The sequence below is a fragment of the Somniosus microcephalus genome, chromosome 16 (genome assembly GCF_052327205.1).
Source record: "Somniosus microcephalus isolate GS21.2 chromosome 16, FLI_Smic_1.0, whole genome shotgun sequence".
NCBI lineage: Eukaryota > Metazoa > Chordata > Chondrichthyes > Squaliformes > Somniosidae > Somniosus > Somniosus microcephalus.
In genome coordinates this window covers 74020496-74043056 of record NC_141002.1, presented here as the reverse complement: position 1 = coordinate 74043056, position 22561 = coordinate 74020496, and the positions used below count along the sequence as shown (strand labels likewise).

At 43.6% G+C, this 22561-nt stretch overlaps 1 protein-coding gene across 2 annotated transcripts in view; it reads left to right on the top strand.

Moving 5' to 3' along the window:
* The window catches only part of tbc1d30 (TBC1 domain family, member 30), a 108264-nt gene that overhangs the window by 47535 nt on the left and 38168 nt on the right, over positions 1 to 22561 (top strand). For both annotated transcript variants that reach the window (XM_086009270.1, XM_086009269.1), the window contains exons 6-9: positions 2017 to 2202; positions 7350 to 7518; positions 19600 to 19768; positions 21925 to 22030. In XM_086009270.1, the coding sequence (XP_085865396.1) occupies positions 2017 to 2202; positions 7350 to 7518; positions 19600 to 19768; positions 21925 to 22030 (630 nt within the window). The remainder of the gene's footprint in view (positions 1 to 2016; positions 2203 to 7349; positions 7519 to 19599; positions 19769 to 21924; positions 22031 to 22561) is intronic.

The following is a 22561-nucleotide window of genomic DNA, read 5'->3' as shown; positions in this document are numbered from 1 at the left end:
AAATCAATCCCAGTCACTTACAGCAGTGAGGTCACCAGGCATGATTGATGGGGGAATTACCCAATCACCTCCATTCTGGCCAGGAATACTGGTGTCACTATATGCAGCCATAAGAGAGGGGAAATTGAGGACTGGCACAAGATGAAGGCATCATGACAGCTGCCAGGATACCTGGGACAGACTTGCATGATGCATTGCAGTCAAAACACCAGCTGCACGTTCAGCAAGATGAAGCACTTCCTGTTGACGTATACTCCAGGGTCTTGTGATGCAACATGCAGGGCTGTGTGTGTACAGTTAATGATGCCCTGCACCTGAGGAAAGCCTGAAATCCTGGCAAACCCCAGAGCCCTTTCTTCCTGCTTCATAGCCTCTATGGGAAAAGAAAAGAACTTATTGGCTCTGGTGAAGAGTGTATCTGTCATGTGCTTCATGCAGCCTGGAATGATTGACTGATTTTTATTTTATTCGTTCATGAGATCTGGACGTCGCTGGCAAGACCAGCATTTATTGCCCATCCCTAGTTGCCCTTGAGAAGGTGGTGGTGCGCCACCGCCTTGAACCGCTGCAGTCCGTGTGGTGAAGGTACTCCCACAGTGCTGTTAGGGAGGGAGTTCCAGGATTTTGACGCAGCGACGATGAAGGAATGGTGATATACTTCCAAGTCAGGATGGTGTGTGACTTGGAGGGGAACTTGGAGGTGGTGGTGTTCCCATGCTCCTGCTGCCCTTGTCCTTCTAGGTGGTAGATGTCACGATTTGGGAGGTGCTGCCGAAGAAGCCATGGCGAGTTGCTGCAGTGCATCTTGTAGATGGTACACACTGCAGCCGCAGTTCGCCGGTGGTGGAGGGAGTGAATGTTTAAGGCAGTGGGCTGCTTTGTCCTGGATGGTGTAAATAATGTTGCAAATGTCAGCTGCTGCAACCTGGAATGATCCCAAGGCATAAAAACTCAGGACCACAGTGACTTTCAGAGCCACAGTCAAGGATGAGCATGACTTGGTGCTGGGCTGCAGTGGATGCTGCAACAGATGATGTAGGCTTCCCTGGCAAACCAGAGTGTCCTCACATGCCGCTCCTTGCTGAACTGCAGGTATGAAGTTCATGGCCTGTACACTCTAGTGGGGTAAGTTTCCCTCTTTCTGTCTCGTGTCTCTGCAGCTGCAGATTTGTGGACACTTGCCTCCCCTCCTCCTCTAACCACAATGGCATCCTAATCACCAAAACCATAATGCCAGTTTGCAGAAGCCCCTGGTCAAAATTCCAGTGTAGATACAGCCAGATAACTTGTTGGAAAGTTTAATATCAGCGCCAACAGCCAAAAGAGCAAAAGCAGCACCAACAGCCAAACTGATCATATCAATGATTTACCTGAGAGCAGCTAATGATCCCTTTAAATAACTCTGGACATTATGCTCTCCCGACTGTTTTCACCCACAATTTGTAAGTCTATTGTAGAACCGACAAATAGCATGCTAAAGTGGTTGCAAGTGGCATTTGGGTCCTACAGCAAGCGCAGGACCCTCAGTTTCATATATTAAATAGGTCCTCGCCGATTTCAGGTGGACACGCTGGACGCCTAAGGAGAGGCCCATCCCAAAATGGCGTTGGGCGCACTTCGAGTGGGGAACGGCTGGGAGAGACCGTAACCTGATTCTGAGGGTCTTAGTGCTCAATTTAACGATGTAAAACGGGCAGGCGCTACTTGAAAATTGCTCCCTGTGTTCCTTTAATACTTTGAGGAAGATTTGTTAATGTTAACACATCTGCCCAATTTCAGAAATATGTATGTACCCTGTATAATGGTAGGAATTGAAAATCTATAAATATCAACTCTACTCTGCATTATTTAAAAAAATCTACCAACGAGTTTACTAAAAATGCTTTTACAGATTTAGTAACACTTGTCCCGAGAAACCATCATGGCTCATGAAATGATCATTGCTCTGAACCCCTCAAGAGGAAGGTCTAGAATGTAGATAAAGATTCACTTATACTTACAATTGTTTGTTTCAAGGATCTTCACAGAACAGGTTGCAGTTCTTATTGTGGGCAGGAGGCTGAGCAGGATCGTGTGGTGCTGAAGCGGGTCCTTCTTGCGTACGCTCGCTGGAACAAATTTGTAGGCTACTGCCAAGGTTTCAATGTACTTGCTGCACTCATATTGGAAGTGATGGAAGGAAATGAAGGAGATGCACTGAAGGTAAGTGCAATAATGCAGAACAAATTTGCTGATGCACTGAAAGAAAGAAGAAAGAATTTGCATTTATATAGTGCTTCATCACATCCTTGGGAATTCTATTTGCATTGATGTACAATAGAATAGAATTGCAAAAGCAAAATACTGCAGATACTGGAAATCTGAAATAAAAACACAAAATGCAGGAATAGAATTGCTGCTGAGGTTTACTTAGTCAGATAAATCAGTGTTATGATACAGAGACATAAAAGGGTTCGGATCCATGTTTTCTCTACAGGCTACAAGGTACACACATCAGTTTTTGCATACATATACTCCACGGGTGATTAGATTACACTGGAACCCTGGCTAATATTCTTCCCCACCCCTATATTTTCCCCAGCACAGGACTGCTTGCTGTAAGGCTCCTACTTAATCTGAGTTTGGCACCCCTACTGCTGCCTCTGCTGAGATCAACTAATTTAGCACAGACCAGTGATTAAACCTGGCACCTTCCTGGTCTGTACAGTTCAGCACCACTCCGAGGGGTAGATAGCATTGGGCAATCCTTGATGTGAGATTTTCGGTCATAAGTTAGATGTCGTCTCACACTAATAATAGTCCTTGGTTAAAAGTGGGAAGCTGGGAAACTGCATTTATCGCCAGGATCGTAAGTTAAAGCTTTAAGTGCTTTAATCATAGAATCATACAGCACAGAAGGAGGCAATTCGGCCCATCGTGGCTGTGCTGGTTCTTTTGAAAGAGCTTTCCAATTAGTCCCACTCCCCTGCAAACTTAATGGCCCGTAATCTGCGGTCAGCGGCAAAGCAAAGGCGTTCGCCGCTGGCCACGAAGAAAGATTCCCACAAAGATCTTGCGATTTCTGTGGCGAGAAGTGCGGCTTTTCCGATGTTCAGTTGTGATCAGTGCAGTTTAGTGGGAATTCCATAGTGCGAGCTACTGTGACATCAACAAGCTGCCTAAGCAGCCAATCACAATGCAGAATTCTCACAGACTGGGAACCAGGAATTGAACACGCTCCTTTTATTCTGACTTTTTAAAAATGTTATAGAGAGCAAAACAAAGATTGGGGCTCTCACATGGAATAAAGGTGAACCTGAAATAAAGATGAACAAACACTTTTTAAAAATGCATTAACAGCAATATTAACCCGGAAGAGCCGAAGTTTTCATCAGTTTCCCTGATTACACTGATTGCCGGCTATGGGGATGGCACAGCACAGCCAGTGTCAGAGCAGTGAATGACTGACTGCAACTTGAAGTTACGGTCAGTTTCAAAGGGGTAATAACAGCAAGTTACCCACCGCAAATTCCGGGCCAATGTAAATTTGCAGTCCTATTGTAACTCCTCCTTTTCACTGATATTCTTAGTTATAAGTGACTGAGTTATATCCCCCGTTAACTTCCTGGAAGACTTAGTCTCAACCAGGAAGCATACACGTTGTCTTTAGCTCAAAAGCAAGTCGTATGAAGCCCCACCCAAAAAGTTCAGCTTTTAAAGTTAAACAAACCTCGGTAGTCTGCCGTACCACCATTCACACTTTAGTTACTGAAAACTAAAGACTAACATGTGAGAGCTCCTCAGCTCTTCTTCACATTGTGTCATGGGATGGTTTATGTCCACCTGAGACTGCAGACAGGGCCTCAGTTTAACATCTCATCTGAAAGATGGCATCTCTGACCCTGCAGCACCCCCTCAGTACTACACGGAAGTGGCAGCCTACACTATCTGCTCAAGACTCTGGAATGGAGTTTGAACCCTTGACCACCTGACTTGGAAGCAACAGTGTTACCACTGAGCCGAGGCTGACACCTTAGCATCGATTCATTCAAAAACACCATTGTTGACCAGAGAACGGTGCATCATGCATGCAGTTGAGTGCCTTGTATAGAACTGTGCCTTCCCCAACTTCATACAGTGCAAGCAAACAATAAAAACATGAATTAAAAACGAGGCATAGAATACAAGAGCAGGGAGGTTATGCTCGAACTGTATAAAACACTAGTTAGGCCACAGCTAGAGTACTGCGTGCAGTTCTGGTCACCATATTACAGGAAGGATGTGATTGCACTAGAGAGGGTACAGAGGAAATTTACGAGGATGTTGCCAGGACTGGAGAATTTTAGCTACAAGGAAAGATTGATAGGCTGGGGTTGTTTTCTTTGGAACAGAGGAGGTTGGGCGGAGACCTTATCAAGGTGTATAACATTATGAGGGGCTTAGATAGAGTGGATAGGAAGAACCTATTTCCCTTAGCAGAGAGGTCAAAAACCAGGGGCATAGATTTAAAGTAATTGGTAGAAGTTTAGTGGGGAGTTGAGGGGAATTTCTTCACCCAGAGGGCGGTGGGGGTCTGGAACTCACTGCCTGAAAGGGGGTAGAGGCAGAAACCCTCACCACATTTAAAAAGTGCTTGGATGTGCACCTGAAGTGTCGTAACTTACAGGGCTACGGACCAAGAGCTGGAAAGTGGGATTAGGCTGGTTAGCTCTTTGTCGGCCAGCAGAGACACGATGGGCCGAAATGGCCTCCTTCTGTGCCGTAAACGTCTATGATTCTATGACTGTCATTTGGATTGCTGTGAAAATGGAGCCAATATAGTATCCTTCAGTTCTGCATAAACATGGCACTAATAGATTTTTCTTCTTCTTCCTTCTCTCTTTTTATCATCTTATCCTTTTTTCTACCTTCTCTTATCTAGTTTCTCTCTTTTTCTATGAACTTTTTTAGTGCCTATTTAGTGACGTTTCATTAAAAATACAGCAACATAAACTGAATCATGTATTTGTCTTCTAGAAATTTCAGTTTTTATTAATAATTGTGGGTGTTAATTTGCTGCTTTATTTCATCATGGTGTTCTAAGATTCAGACTTTGGATTTTATGCATACAACCATATGATACCTCCCAAATCCGTGCCCATATTTCCCAGAACTCCTTGTTTGAATCCCTCCAATCAGGCTCCTGCTCCGCCACAGTATTGAAACTGCTCTTATGAAGGTCACAAATGACATGCTAATTGACTGCGACAAAGCTAATCTATCCCTGCTTGTCCTTCTGGACCTGTCTACAACCATTGACACGGTTGACCACAAAATTCTGCTCCAATGCGCCTCCACCGTTGTCCAACTGATGGGACTGCACTCACTTGGTTTCATTCCTACCAATCTCGCACTGTCACCTCTGGTGTCCTCCAAGGATCTATCGTTGGCCGCCTCCTATTTCTCATCTACATGTTGCCCTTCGATGACATCATCCGGCAACACAACGTGAGTTTTCACATGTATGCTGATGATACCCAGCTCTCGCTCTCCTCCACCTCTCTCGAACCCTTCAATGTCTCTATACTATCAGACTGCTTGTCTGACATCCAGCACTGGATGAGTAGAAATTTCCTCCAATTAAATATCAGGAAGACTGAAGCTATTGTCTTCGGTTCACGCCACAAACTTCGTTCCCTTTCCACTGATTCTCTCTTGCTCTCCCCGGCAACTGTCGAAGGCTGACCAAGTCTGTTTGCAACCTTGGCGTCATATCTGATCATGAACTGAGCTTCCTACCTCAGATCCATTTTATTACTAAGACCGCCCATCTCCACCCTTACCTCAACTTATCTGCTGCCGAAACCCTCATCCATGCCTTTATCACCTCTAGACTTGACTATTCCAAAGCACTCCTGACCAGCCTCCCTAGTTCTACCCTTCATAAACTTGAGGTCATCCAATTCTCTGCCGCTCGTGTGCTAACTCGCACCAGGTCCCGCTCACCCATCTCCCCTGTGCTTGCTGACCAACATAGGCTCCCAGTTAAACAACACCTAAATTTTAAAAAGCTCATCCTTGTTTTCAAATCCCTCTGTGGCCTTGCTCCTCCTTATCTCTTAATCTCCTCCAGCTCTATAATCCCCCCAGACCTCTGCGTTCCGCCTATTCTGGCCTTTTGAACATCCCCGATTTTAATTGGCAGTCGTGCCTTCAGCTGCCTAGGTCCTAAGCTCTGGAATTCCTTCCCTAAATCTCTTCGCCTCTCCACTTCTCGTTCCTCCTTTAAGACGCTCCTTAAAACCTATCTCTTTGACCAAGCTTTTGGCCATCTGCCCTAACTTCTCCTTATGTGGCTCGATGTCAAATGTTGTTTTTTTTATAACACACCTGTGAAGTGCCTTGGGACGTTTTATTACGTTAAAGGTGCTATATAAATATAAGTTGTTGTAAATGTTACTATACATTGCAGAAACATGGGCCAGAAATTCGGGTCCCCACGGGTGAGTACGCGCTGGGTACTCACTCGCAGGGCCAACGAAAGTGCCGGTTTCGTGCATGCGCGGGAAACCGGAACTTCCGTTCCCTTGAAAGAAGGGGTTCAGAGGTCGAATGCTGTGCCGGAGAGGCAGCGCGTACGCCTGGAACTTCCGTTTTTTTTTACAGGTTTCTCCAGGAGGGTAAATCTCCAGCAGTTACGCTTTTAAAAAGCAGTCGCAAGGCCTGCTTTTAACAAAGTAAGTGGTGAATTAAGTAAAATTAAAACTTTTTTCCACAGGTTTATTATTTTTAAATACTTTAAAGAAAGGTAAGTTTATTTTTAGCCCTGTTAAAAACTGTAATTTTTTTTAAAAATTTAAATTATTGTTTAAAAGTTATTTTACCTAATTTAGTTATTTTAAAAATGTGATTTAAAAAAAAAATGTATTTGAAGTTTTAGTTATGTTTTGGGGCCGATCTCTATTTCATAGATTTGACAGGTCTTCCTGTCAAATCTATGAATAGAGATTCCCTGCTCCGATTGGCTCTCCATGGCCTACGTGATCCCAGGGGACGCTTCGAACTAACTGCGCCCCTGGGATACGCAAGCACTGCATGCTGGCAGTTGGAGGAGGCCCAGGATCGGAATCCCCCGCGGGCCCACAGCTCAACGGCCGGCACGCTAGGTAAGTGCAGGTCGGGGGGGCTTGCACCCACGGGAAGCCTCCGACCGAATTTCTGGCCCGATGATGTGCTCTTTTAGTTAAATTCCAGTCCGTTCATTCTTTAATTGTACATTGTGCTTATAATATTTGATGAATTTTACATAAGATGGCAAAATATGTGTTATATGGACTTCATAGATTGATGCATGTTATTCTGCTTTCTTTTGTCTTTTTTTCAATATGTAGGTAATGATTTACTTGATTGACAAAGTGCTGCCTGAGAGTTATTTTGCTAATAATCTACGTGCATTATCAGTGGATATGGCTGTCTTTCGAGATCTTCTGCGGATAAAGCTACCTGAACTTTCTCAGTATCTTGATGATCTCCAAAAAGGTGCCAACAAGGAAAGTGCAGGTAATTTCTCTTGTGTTTTAATATAAGCAGTTTCTCTTTATGGGCAAGTTTTTTTCCCTCCACTGTGCTCGATTCTTCTTGTTTTTCATATCCATATTTTTGATGAAGGTTTTTATGCTAAGAAAGGGATATTTTGGGTACTAACAAATCAGACATGGAATGTACCGATATATATAGAAATTACATCGAATATATAGCACAGAAACATGCACCACACGAGCCTCCTCCCACCCTACGTTGGCTAACCCAATCAACATATCTTCCTCTTCCTTTCTCCCTCGTGTTTATATAGCTTCCCCTTAAATACATCTATGCTATTTGCCTCAACTACTCCTTGTGGTAGTGAGTTCCACATTCTAACCACTCTCTGGCAAAGATGTTTCTCTTGAATTCCCTGTTAGATTTATTAGTGACTATCTTTTATTTATGGCCCCTAGATTTGGTCTCCCCAGCAAGTGGAAACATCTTTTCTACGTCCACCCTATCAAACCCTTTCATAATCTTAAAGACCTCTATCAGGTCACCCCTCGGTCTTTTTTTTCTGGAGCAAAGACAGAGTAAGACTCCCTCTACTCAGCCCCAGTAGCATACCTTGAACCTGAACATCAGAAGAGTATTAGTACGATAGCAAAATACTGCAGATGCTGGAAATCCGAAATAACAACAGAAAATGCTGGAAAAACTCAGCAGGCCAGGCAACATCCGTGGGGAGAAATTAGAGTCAACATTTCGGGTCAAACCCTTTGTCAAGACTGGAAAAGCACAGGAAATGAAATAGATTGAAAGGCCAGGCTGGGAGAGAACAAAAGAAGTGAAGAGACATTAAGAGGTATTCAAAACGAGACGAGATGGTGATAGGACTAGTGGAGACAAAAGACAGCTCTAGATTAGGTGTGAAATGCGCTGGCAGAATGGGAGACAGCTGCCATGTGGGAGAGAAAAAAAGGGGGGGGGAAAGGGCCAAAAAAGGGAAAGGAAAGGAAAAGGGCTTTGTGGAACACCTCCGTTCAGTCCGTAAGGATGACCCCGAGTTTCCGGTCGCCTGTCATTTTAATTCACCGCCCCATTCCCACTCAGACCTCATTGTACTCGGGTTGCATTGTTCCACGGAAGCTCAGCGTAAGCTCGAGGAACAGCACCTCATCTTCCAATTAGGCACTTTACATCCTTCCGGACTCTATCGAGTTCAACAATTTCAGATCATAACCTCGGCCCCCATTACATTTTTACTTATTTTTTATCCACACCTTTGTTTTGGCCCTTTTCTCCCCCCCCCCCCCCCCCCTTTTTTTCTCTCCCACATGGCAGCTGTCTCTCATTCTGCCAGCACATTTCACACCTAATCTAGAGCCATCTTTTGTCTCCACTAGTCCTATCACCATCTCGTCTCGTTTTGAATGCCTCTTAATGTCTCTTCTCTTTTGTTCTCTCCCAGCCTGGCTGTTAAATCTGGATCTCTTTAGGTAGTGTGTCCTTCAAATAATCGACAGAGGCTGCAGATAACAATCAACTGGTGTTTACTGGAGGAGGGTTGCTCTAAAACTAAGCAGTACAGATCCCTACTCAGGGTTATATACAGGTGTGGTCACTGCCGGTACTACAGTATACAGGAGCTGTAAAAAGTAGTTCTCCCCTTAAAGGTACATACACTACAATTCCTCCCCTTTTAGATTAACAGTACCATAACATTCATTTAACAATTAACACTTTTAACATGCAACATTAACTGAAAATAGTCCATTTATAAATTCAGTCTTTGGGGCGGCTTCCTGATCCTTTCTGGATAGCGCCTTTCCTGAGTGTCTTGCTCTTGGTGCGGAGGCGATTCTGGCCCCCTGTCGTTGGTTGGTTCATCAGCTTCCGATACTACTGTTTCTGGGGTAGATGCTACCTGTATGTTGGGTTCATTACCAGGTACGCGAGACATGGGGTTGACTCGTTCCTGTGACGCTAGGATCTGGTCGACATGGCGTCTCACAATGTTCTCCCCAACATCCACTGTGTACATTAGTGGCCCCTGCCGTGTGCATATCGTTCCTGGTTGCCATTTCTCTGTTCGGTAGTCGCGGGCCAAGACTGGTTGCCCTACATTGAAGCTCCTTGTCGGCTTCTCATTGATGTGCTGGAATTGCTTATTCTCAACATGTCTTCGTACATTTGGTCTGAGCAAATCCAGACGAGATCTCAACCTTCGGTTAAAGAACATCATGGCTGGGGTCTGGTGTGTCGCATTTCTGTAGGCTAACAGGAAATTGTCCACCTTATGCTGCAGTGGAATGTCGTCATCGCACATGGCCCTTACTGCCTTTTTAAAGGTTTGTACGAACCTCTCAGCCAATCCATTTGTGGCTGGATGATACGGGGCGGATGTGTAATGCCATACCCCATTCCTTTTCATAAATTTCCGAAACTCTTCGGACACAAACTGTGGTCCGTTATCAGAACAAATCTGCTCTGGCAAGCCGTTCCTGGCAAATATGGTCCGTAGGACTGCAATCGTTTTCTCCGTGGTGGTGGAGGACATTTTGATCACCTCAGGCCATTTCGAGTGCGCATCCACGGCTATTAAAAACATTGAGTCCATGAATGGACTAGCAAAATCAATATGCACCTGTTGCCATGGAGAGGAGGGCCACTCCCATGGGTGTAGAGGGGCATGTGGTGGTGCATTTTGGACCTTCTGGCATCCTGAGCAGCTCTTTGTCAGGTCCTCGATTTGCTGATCGATCCCCGGCCACCACACATAAGCCCTAGCAAGGCTTTTCATTTTCACCCCTCCCAGATGGCCTTCGTGAAGCTCATTGAGCACTCTCTCCCTTAACTTGGGTGGAATTACCACTCGGGATCCACACATCAAAGTCCCCTGGCATACTGACAGCTGTTCTGTTCTGGATGAGAATGCTGGCAACAGTGAGTCGCCATGTGTTGGCCATCCCTTCACCGTCAAGTCATATACCCGAGACAGTGTCGGGTCATTTCGGGTCTCCTTCTCTATATCCGCGTTAGTTACTGGCAAGCGTTCAATTATAGTCGAATAAAATATTTCGACAAGGTCCACTGCTGGTGCTTCCTCCACAGGCAGTGGCAGGCGTGATAGCCCATCAGCGTTTCCATGCTGTTTCGTGCCCTTATACTCTATTTCATATTGGTTCGCCCCTAGAAAAAGGGACCATCTTTGTAGCCGTTGCGCAGTCATCACCGGAACGCCCTTCTTTGGATTAAAGATGGAGATAAGTGGTTGGTGGTCGGTCAGCAAGGTGAACTTCTGCCCGTGCAGATAGTGGTTGAACTTTTTCACTCCCCACACTAGGCTGAGGGCCTCCCTGTCGATCTGGGCGTAGTTACGCTCGGCTGAGGTTAGTGACCGAGATGCAAAGGCTACTGGCCTCTCCGAGCCGTCCGGGAATTTGTGCGACAGCACCGCTCCAATACCATAGGGTGATGCATCACACGCCAACCGAATTGGGAGTGCTGGGTTGAAATGAGCCAACACCTCTTTTGATGTGATCAATTCTTTGCACTTCTGGAAAGCTCGTTTACATTCGTCATTCCACTTCCATGGTACCCCCGTTTGCAGTAGGGTGTTCAGTGGGTGTAGTACTGTAGACAAATTCGGCAAGAAGTTATGGTAGTAGTTCACCAGCCTGAGGAACGACCTCAGTTGTGACACATTTTCTGGTGCTGGAGCCTTGACTACTGCCTCAATCTTTTCAGGGGACTTATGTAATCCCTCTTCATCAATAACGTGGCCACAATACGAGATCTGCTTCTGGAAAAACTCGCATTTGTGGCGATTAGCTCGGAGCCCATATTCCTTCAATCTAGTGAGCACCTGCTCCAGGTTGGCGAGGTGATCACTGTCATTTTCGCCCGTGACCAGGATGTCGTCCAAATAACACTGGGTCCCTGGAATCCCTTGCAGGACTTGATCCATTGCCCTTTGCCAAATAGCCAGAGCTGATGCTACCCCGAACACCAGCCGGTTGTATTGGTAGAGACCTTTGAGTGTTGATCGTGAGGTACTGTTTCGAGGCTTCTTCTACCTCCATTTGCAGGTACGCCTGGGCCAGATCAATCTTAGTGAAGCGTTTTCCTCCAGATAGCGAGGCGAAAATATCTTCAATCCGCGGAAGCGGATATTGTACCATGTGAAGGACTGGGTTCACTGTCACCTTAAAGTCCCCACAGATGCGAATCTTCTTTGGTTCCCCAGGCGTATTACTCAACGACCTCTTCATTACAGGAACGATGGGTGTAGCCCACTCACTCCAGTCCACTTTGGACAGTACTCCAGAACGTTCCAAACCTTCCAGCTCTGCTTCGACGGCTGGGCGGATCGCATAAGGCACCGATCTGGCCTTAAAAAAAACTTTGGGCTTGCATTTTCCTCTATTTTGATCGTCGCTGTTATGCCTTTTAGTGTTCCGAGTCCCTCCTGGAACACTTCTTGTGCGTCAGTTAGCATTTTTGACAGTCGTCCAGGTGTGACGTCGTCATCCTTTTTGGCATCTACCGTCAGTGCTTGTATGGCATGCCAATCTAACTGTGTCTTCCGGATCCATTCACGTCCTAGTAGTGGTGGTCCTCCATCTGGCAATACATATAGGTCCATTTTTGGTGTTTCCTTGCCGTTGTATATCACGTTCACCCTTATTTTTCCTTTGGGGTAGACTTTTTGTCCCGTGTACGTCTTCAAGACAATCTTTGTATCTCTCAAGGGTATATGTGAGAATAGCCGCTTGTAGTCCCTTTGGTTTATGACTGTTAGGGCTGATCCTGTGTCCAATTCCATTTTCACTTGGACTCCGTCTATCTTGAGCGTGACCCAGATAGTTTGGTGATCCTCCATTTTGATTACATTATGTAGTTTCAGACAACCCAGCTCCTTGCTTCCGGAGTCTGTATCACTTTTCTGTTCGTCTGAACTACTCTCCGTCACCTTATGTACCTTTTTGTACTTCTCCTGTGGAGATTTCTTGCTGCTGGTTTTCTTTCCCAACCTGCAGACTCTTGTTATGTGTCCTACTTTTCCACACTATCTGCACACTTGGTCCTCGAACCAACAATCCTTATGGTCGTGTGTTGTTCTGCCGCAACGATAACACTTCACTGCTCCATATGACATTTCATTTGTGCCATATTCTTGCGGTCTCCGTTGTATCTCTGCAGCGCCCCGTGCTGCTGCTTCGTGTGATACTGCCATGTTGAAAGCCTTGTCCAGCGTAAGATCCTTTTCTGATAGAAGCCATTTCTGGGTTCCTTCACTTTGAAGCCCACACACAAACTTGTCCCTTAAAGTATCTTGCTAGTCCCGTTCCAAACTGGCAGTGTTTCGATAGTTTGCGCAGTTCCGTTAAATACTCAGCATTACTTTCGTCTTATGCTGGTTCCTTTTGTGAAACTTAAATCTTTCTGCTATCAGCAGCGGTGTGGGGTTTAAGTGGTCCTGTAGGATTGCCACTATGCTTTCAAAATCCTTTTTCACTGGCTTCTCTGGGGTTACTAGGTTTCGCAGTAAGCCGTACGTTTTTGCACCCATGGAATTCAACAATACCAGTGCTTTCCTGGCATCTGGCACTTCATTCGCCTTGCAGTACACTTCTATGCATTCTATATATGTCGCCCAATCTTCGACTTCATTGTCGAACGCTGTGACACTGCCACTCTTCGGCATCCCTGGGTGTGGTTAGACTGGCTAAAAATGGCATTTCCCGCACTCTCCCTTCTTCTCCACTGGCTCAAAATGGCGTCTCCCGCGCTCTCCCTTCTTCTCCACTGCGGCTCAAAAATGGCGTCTTCCTGCGCTCTCCCTTCTTTTCTTCCCCCGTGGACGCTGCTCAGCCCTTGAACACCGGCCGCGCTCTGCGTGTTTTCTTGCGCGCCTCTCTCGTTGACGCCGCTCGGTCCTCAACCCCGGCTGCGCCCTGTGCACTTTACCCTCTCTCGTTGACGCCACTCGGTCTTCAACCCCGGCTGTGCCCTGTGTGCTTTACCCTCTCTCTTACCCGTCGACGCTGCTCGGCCTTTTTCTGTGCCGTCGGTCGGCTCCCGCCGCCGCTGTCCAGGAAGCGTCTGTGCCGTAACTGCCGCCAGCCCGCTGCGCTGGATCGTCGCGGCTGGAGAACCAAGCCCAGCTCTCTACAGCCTCCTCTGCGATGCTCAAGTTCTCCCTGGATGGTCAACACCTGCACTGGTGGAATTGGCTGCCTTCTTCAGAGTTGCAGGTAGGTTCGAAACGACTCGTCGCCAATGTTAAATCTGGATAGCTTTAGGTAGTGTGTCCTTCAAATAATCGACAGAGGCTGCAGATAACAATCAACAGGTGTTTACTGGAGGAGGGTTGCTCTAAAACTAAGCAGTACAGATCCCTACTCAGGGTTATAGACAGGTGTGGTCACTGCCGGTACTACAGTATACAGGAGCTGTAAAAAGTAGTTCTTCCCTTAAAGGTACATACACTACACTGGCCTTTCAATCTATTTCATTTCCTGTGCTTTTCCAGTCTTGACAAAGGGTTTGACCCGAAACGTTGACTCTATTTTCTCTCCACGGATGTTGCCTGGCCTGCTGAGTTTTTCCAGCATTTTCAGTTATTTCAGAAGAGTATTATCTACTGTGCATCTGTATTCATTGTTTCCATTTTCCAGGCTGGGCATCCTTATGAAAGATTTGAGCTTACCAGGTTTTGCCAAATTATGGGCAGTGCTGTACTTTGGACCTGCACTTATTGGGAACTAGGTCAACACTTCTCAAACCCCCTTCTCCAATGATCTTATAGATCAAAGAAGGAGACCGTCATCCCATCTGCTAGGGATTCAAACTGAAGTTGCAGAGGTGAAAGATCAGTGTCCTAACTATTGCATTCCACCCACTCTCCTCTGCACTCTTACATTGAACTTGAAGTGTTCATTGAATGATCCTTCTAAATGTCATGTTTCAAATTCAACGTTGGGGAATTTCAGAACTGATGCTAAGTTATAATTTTTTGTCAACAAAGAGGTTAATATGCAGGTGAATAAACTATCAGTAAGGAAAGACTGGTTTATCTGGTTTATCTGTGCTGTATCAGTTGTTGTTACGTGGCATTGTTGTATTTCCTTTTGAGTGAACTGATCAAGTTTCTAGATGATGCTATACTTTTAATTGAGGGATCATTTGTTTTAAGCATCAATATTGCACCTTTATTATTTTCCTTTTAATAAACGGGATTTATTTCGATAACTATAGCTTCAGCAAATATGTCATGGCCAAGCCCACTGGTATTCAATTTTAATGGAAAAACTTATGGACCCAAAACATGAGTAAAAATCCTGGAACCCTGTGTAAATATAATAGAATTTGATTTATCAAGTGGCTCTGGTGAAAGCTACACTACCTACTTCCAGTCAAAGATTCTAAATTAATTTGGACCTCCTTTGCTATATGAGTAATATTGATTCTCCACATCCAATCCCTCTGCTACATAAACACAGATGTTTACCTGAAGCAATCCATTCATACTTAATAGTCAATATTTTAATGGAAGATTGCTGGCCCCATTTATATTTAATAAAATAATATCTTAATACTGCATGTAGCTTCACCATTGTAATATTTCAGTGTTCTTTGTCATTTTGAGAGAGAATCCAAATCACATGTCTGATACTTTCTATCTTTTAGGCCTATGTTATCAAAGATGATTGTGTTCATATTGTATCTGAAACAGTTCTTCTCCCTCTAGTACTGTAAATCGTCTGTATTCAGGTACTTTGAGCATGTAGTACCACACTTACAGCCTGCTGTATGGAATTGAAACAGTATTAATGGCTATTCTTCTCAAATGGTGATCAAATCCGATTAAATCTAAATAGTCCTACTTGCTCCCTAACTCACCAGCAAAAATGGTGCTTTAAAGCTAATTTTGTTTTTTTAATTAAAAATTGCACAAACACATATAGAGTCAGAGTTATACAGCACAGAAAGAGGCCCTTCGGCCCATTGCGTCCGCGCCGGCCATCAAACCCTGTCTAATCTAATCCCATTTTCCAGCATTTGGTCCGTAGCCTTGTATGCTGTGGCATTTCAAGTGCTCATCCAAATGCTTCTTGAATGTTGTGAGGGTTCCTGCCTCTACCACCCTTTCATGCAGTGAGTTCCAGATTCCAACCACCCTCTGGGTGAAAAAGTTCTTCCTCAAATCCCCTCTAAACCTCCTGTCCCTTACCTTGAATCTATGCCCCCTTGTTATTGACCCCTCTACTAAGGGAAAAAGTTCCTTTCTCTCTACCCTATCTATGCCCCTCATAATTTTGTACACCTCAATCAGGTCCCCCCTCAGCCTTCTCTGCTCCAAGGAAAACAACCCCAGCCTGTCCAGTCTTTCTTCATAGCTGAAGCGCTCCAGCCCAGGTAACATCCTGGTGAATCTCCTCTGCACCCTCTCCAAAGCAATTACATCCTTCCTATAGTGTGGCGACCAGAACTGCACACAGTATTCCAGCTGTGGCCTAATAAGCGTTTTGTACAGCTCCATCATAACTTCCCTGCTCTTGCCTTCATTAGCCGAGGCATAGAATATAAGTATCCCATATGCCTTTTTAACCACCTTATCCACCTGTTCTGCTGCCTTCAAGGATCTATGTACATGCACACCAAGGTCCCTCTGATCCTCTGTCTTTCCTAGGGTCTTACCATTCATTGTGTATTCCCTTGCCTTGTTAGTCCCTCCAAAATGCATCACCTCACACTTTTCAGGGTTAAATTCCATTAGCCACTGTTCCGCCCATCTGACCAACCCATCTATATCGTCCTGCAGACTGAGGCTACCCTCCTCGCTATTTACCACCCCACCAATTTTCGTGTCATCTGCGAACTTACTGATCATACCTTTTACATTCACATCCAAATCATTAATGTAGACCACAAACAGCAAGGGACCCAGCACCGATCCCTGCGGTACCCCACTGGACACAGGCTTCCAGTCACAAAAACAACCTTCGACCATCACCCTCTGCCTTCTGCCACTAAGCCAGTTTTGGATCCAATGTGCCAAGGCACCCTGGATCCCATGGGCTCTTACATTCTTGACCAGTCTCCTGTGCGGGACTTTATCGAAAGCCTTACTGAAATCCATGTATACCACATCCACTGCACTTCCCTCATCCACACACCTAGTCACCCCCTCAAAATTCAATCAAATTGGTTACACATGATCTTCCCTTGACAAAGCCATGCTGACTATCCCTGATTAATCCTTGCCTCTCCAAGTGGAGACTAATTCTGTCCCTCAGAATTTTTTCCAATAATTTCCCTACCACTGATGTTGGGCTCACTGGCCTGTAATTCCCTGGTTTATCCCTACTACCCTTCTTGAATAATGGTACTATGTTAGCTGTTCTCCAGTCCTCTGGCACATCCCCTGTGGCCAGAGAGGTTTTGAAAATGTGTGTCAGAGCCCCTGCAATCTCCTCCTTTGCCTCACACAGCAGCCTGGGATACATCTCGTCTGGGCCTGGGGATTTATCCACTTTTAAGCCTGCTAAAACCGCTAGTACCTCCTCCCTCTCGATGCTAATATGTTCAAGTATATCACATTCCCCATGCCCGATTTCTATGTCTACATCGTCCTTCTCCATAGTGAACACAGATGCAAAAAATTCATTTAAAACCCCACCTACATCTTCTGGCTCCACACACAGATTGCCACTTTGGCCCCTAATGGGCCCTACTCTTTCCCCAGTTATCCTCTTGCCCTTAATATACTTATAAAACACCTTACGATTTTCCTTTATTTTGCTCGCCAGTGTTATTTCATGGCCCCTCCTCGCTCTCCTAATTTCTTTTTTAAGTATCCCCCTGCACTTTTTATACTCCTATAGGGCTTCCTCTGTCTTTAGTCCTTTGTATCTGCCAAAAGCCCCCCTTTTTTTCCTAATCCATTCTCGTATATCCCTTGATATCCAAGGTTCCCTGGGCTTGTTGGTCACACCCTTGACCTTTACGGGAACATGTAGCCATTGTACTCTCTCAATTTCCTTTCTGAAAGACTCCCATTGCTCCGATGTGGATTTTCCAACAAGTAGCTGATCCCAGTCCACTTTGGCCAGATCCTGCCTTATCATATTAAAATCGGCCTTCCCCCAATTTAGAACCTTTATTTCCGGTCCATCTCTGCCCTTTTCCATGACTACCTTAAATCTCACCGAATTATGGTCACTGTCACCAAAGTGCTCACCTACTAACACTTCTACCACTTGCCCGGCCACATTCCCTAGAATTAGGTCCAGTATCGCCCCCTCTCTCTTGTAGGACTTTCTACATGCTGGCTCAAAAAGCTCTCCTGGATGCACTTTAAGAATTCTGCACCCTCTAAACCTTTCACACTCTGACTATCCCAGTTAATATTGGGGAAGTTGAAATCCCCCACTATTATTAACCTATTATTTGCACATTTCTCTGAGATTTGCCTACATATCTGTTCCTCTATCTCCCCTGACTGTTTGGGGGCCTATAGTACACTCCCAGCAAAGTGCTTGCCCCCTTTTTGTTTCTAAGTTCTACCCATATGGCCTCATTAGATGAACCTGTTAATATATCATCCCTCCTTACAGCAGTAATTGACTCCTTGATTAATATTGCGACACCCCCTCCTCTTTTACCCCCCTCGCCTGAAGATTCTATACCCCGGAATATTGAGCTGCCAGTCTTGCCCCTCTCTCAACCATGTCTCCGTAATAGCAACAATATCATACTCCCATGTGTTCATCAACACCTTCAGTTCATCCACCTTATTCGCAAGACTCCTTGCACTAAAATAAATGCCATCCAGCCTTGCCCTACTCCCTTGTGCCGTTACATATTTGCTCTGCCTTCCAAGCTGACTTGTATCAGCTATCTTCATAGCTCACTAATAACTGTTGTACCTCTGCAATTTTTGCTCATATATGGGAGAACTGAAACCTAACCATTCTACTGAGTTCCGTTATGCTTCCTCCATTTCTGCATTTGATCAACGTTAGGCTTTAAACCTTATGTAACTGATCCACTGCAATATTACTTCTCTTTATATCTTCTAGTTTTTGTTTCTATTTTGCTGTTACTCTTCTCTATGCTGTTTTGTACAATTAAACTGTTAAGATATTAACCACCGTAAACAATTTTTAACCATTTTATGGCAAGCTCTAGGGCTGTATTTCCTCTGTTCACTCATTTTAGTGAAAGGGTAGACATAAGTATACAATGGGGAATATTACTTCACACTCACCTCTACCCTGTCACTACAGTTAGTGAATGGTAAAAAGTATACCCTCTAGTGTCTTTGTTCTTTTCATTTCATTTTCATTTCATTGCCCCACCGCAGTCTCAAATGACAATCAAATGGTATTAATTATCTTTAATTAAATCTACATAAAACAGTAATTGGCATGCTACAGGCACATTTGAGCGACCCAGTAGATCGTGTGTTTTTTTCATATTATGTAAACTCATAATTTATTCAATGATTGACTATTCTTAATAAACAAGTTTCTTCATTTAAAATCATTTATCACACAATTGTTAACTTTAACATCCCTTTTAAAATTTATTTCTGCCTTTTTGTTGTGTGTGTGCTTGATTAAACGAGTATTGGCACTATCTGAAGGACAGACTTGGAGCAGTTACTAAGCTAACAATGTGAGGAAGCTGAAACACATTCTGAGTAATGGGATTTTTTTTTACTGATATTCAGCTTTTCAACTCATTAACTGTCAGTATATACTTTAAAAAAAAAATAAAGCCAAAAATTGGGAATAAACAAAAAATATTAATGTTAATTGTATTTTTAAATAAAATTATTTCAAGTGATACTGATGATGTGTTTCTTTAAGATAAATATAGATTCCTGAAGCTTTAATGTTTCAAAGTTAAATGCAGTTTTTATTACCGGATAAGGTATTTCTGGACTATCAAGAAATGTTTGCACCATATTTCTATCCTGTAAATTTGCTAAAAGTTTTCAAGTGATCTTGCCTTAGCAAATAGAAAGATATTCACCTTTCACTACTTAACTGTGATTAATCTCCTGTTGTTCTGTTCAAACTGTGCTATTATATTATTTGACAGGTAGCTACGAGCCTCCCCTGACCAATGTTTTCACCATGCAGTGGTTCCTGACTTTGTTTGCTACATGCCTTCCTAATCACACTGTGCTACGAATCTGGGACTCTGTGTTCTTTGAAGGATCTGAGGTGATCCTACGAGTAGCCCTGGCAATCTGGGCTAAACTTGGAGAGTAAGTTGTAGATTATAATCAAATCAGTGATTTTCTTTTGTTCAATATTTTCTGCCTGGGTAGAGTGGAAGAAAGGTGTACAAAATTTAAGATTTGTGGAAACATCATTTCCCCCCCTCCGCCCGCTTCCCGCCGCCCCCATCAAAACTAGCAACAACATTTGAGAAATCCATTCCATCCTATTTTTGGTGTGAGGGGGTGACTACAGCAGCAGCTGTTTAATTTCTAGAGCTTGGAGTAAAAACAAAAGAATTGCAAGGAAACGAGGCAACCTTGCTCATTGCCCATTCCACTCTGTCAACACTGGAAATATATTTTGCGAGAAGTAATGTCTTATGTGAGTTTTATTTGTTTAATATGAATCAAAGTAAAGCAAAAGAAAATTTTTAAAAATCTTTTATGAAATATTTTAGTGAAAAATCTCATGCAATTCTAGGAAATATCATTTATAACAGTAAACTAAGGATATCGATAACATCCAAGAAATGAATTCTGCATTGGCTTTCCATCTCAGCAAAAATGTTAATTACAATCTATCTGTAATATTAGTCAGTTACTTAGAACGCTGACAAAACAGTTATCCTGCAGATTTCATGTTTCTGATGAGGAGAATTTTGTACAGGAGCGAGATTATACAGCGCAGCATCTCATCATTACAGCGACCTAGATTCAAGCTATGTGAAGCTTGGAGAATTTAAAAGGACACATTATATTAAGTTCATCCCCACCTGATTTCTCTTTTTTTAAGCTGCACTTCCCTACAAATTTCCATTTATTAAAATTTATCGTTGAGCTTTGACAATTGCTACTTGAAACATGCAAATATTTGCCAAAATGCTTGAAGAACGTAATTAAAGTTTATTTTAATGAGTACTTTCTCACTGGTTATATGTTCCAATTCCTAATGTTCCAGTGCAATGATGACCTGGTGAGAGATTAGAGTATGAGCAATATGATAGTAAAAAAAAATCTCAGAATAAAAATTTGCCAGACCATTAGTCATAGACGTGGAGTAGAGGGAAAAGAGAGAATTCCCTTGTCCCTCAAGTGGGCAGGATTCTTGAAATGCTTTTGTCCCTTTTTAATTTTAATACTAAATTCCGATGGCCACGGAGGAAACATATCTCCTAATTGCCAGTGCTAGATGTGGTCATTTTTCTTGGACCCCCAGCAGTTTAATGGTGGTGGCCCAGAGTACACTGAAAGACCATTGAAATTAGATGGGATTGGCGCTAAGATCCAATTTTCAAAAGCAAATAATACTGTTTTTGTATTGTGACGCACTCATATTATTGACATCAGCATTAGCACTGGTACTCATTTTTTCCCAATGTATTTTATTAAATATTTTTCTCAATAATTGGACATTGCTTGTTTAAATAATTCTCTTCAGTGTACAAACCAAATATAGTGACAGCCACAGTAATTTTGAAAACAAACTATAGACTGAGTGGAATGATCTGTTTGCAAGTTGCATAGAATAATAGAATCTCACAGCACAGAAGGAGGCCATTCGGCCCATCGTGCCTGTGCTGGCTCTTTGAAAGAGCTATCCAATTAGTCCCACTCCCCTGCTCTTTCCCCATAGCCCTGCAAATTCATATCTTTCCTGTTCTGAGTACTCCTGGCCAGTTGGTACAGAAGAGACCTATTATTATAATTTACAACAGAAAAGGTTAAACCTCCTTTTCCTGGAGGATGATCTAAGGCAGGAGTTAAGGTATATTTCTAAATTATGTATCATTAAAGGATTAATCAAGTTGGGGAATTTTCTCAACTCCTTGTGATTTTTTTCATAACTATTTAGTTTTGAAGAATAGCTTTATTAAGCTATCATTATTATTTGTTAACGCATCATCTTCCTTTTATAGCCCTCAAGCTTGTTCCTGGACCATGGGCACGAGTGGGTGACTGCATGAATCTCTGTAGCTTCTGCGAATCCCAGTCTCTGTCTGGTGGTAGGTGCTCTGCTGATTTGCCATCAGTCCCGATCACTAAGGCAGCAAGCTTCCACTTGATGCTATTTGTGACAAGCCAGCTGAGACTGCCAGTGCTATGTCCGTATGGAGCCAATGTGAATATCTGCCATGGAGATATAATCAGAGAGCATTTTTACAGTAATGATAGTGACAGAAGCCACTTTTTTATTTTAACAGAAGAATCGAAAGCTGCCAAACTGCAGATGAATTCTACAGTACCATGGGAAGACTGACTCAAGAGATGCTGGAGGATAGTCTGATTGACTGTAATGAGCTGCTGCAGGTCAGTAATTTGGCTCCTATTTGTAGGTGAGAATTCCTCCGGTCACGATTTGTAGCAACATTATCAAGCTTTCATGAAGGTTTTCTCTGTTTGCAATTTCTGCAGCATTTGTAGATACTTTCCAAAGGAGCATGTTGACTATTTCACTGGAAGTACCAAACACAGAAAATCTTCATTGGCATATTTGCATACACATAGCGACCAGAGGAATTCTAACCCCGTGGTGTAGTTTTAGAGGTTTGTTTTAAGGATGTATCAAGTATTGGATGTCCTTCAGGATGTTCAGAAAGAAATTGCTATTATGCTACTAGCATCAATTTTGAAATGGTCTGAAGTGGATCTGTCAGAATCAATATCTGTTATGCATATGTTAAACGGGCAATATTTGCAATTCTAAATGAACTGTGGGTTTACGAATGCCAAAATGCACAAGGTATTAGTCAAGTTAATCTGATATGCAGTTAGAGTTGGCTATTAAATAATCTATAGTATCACGACCTGTCTACATTTTGTGGGAATGAATTAAGCCAT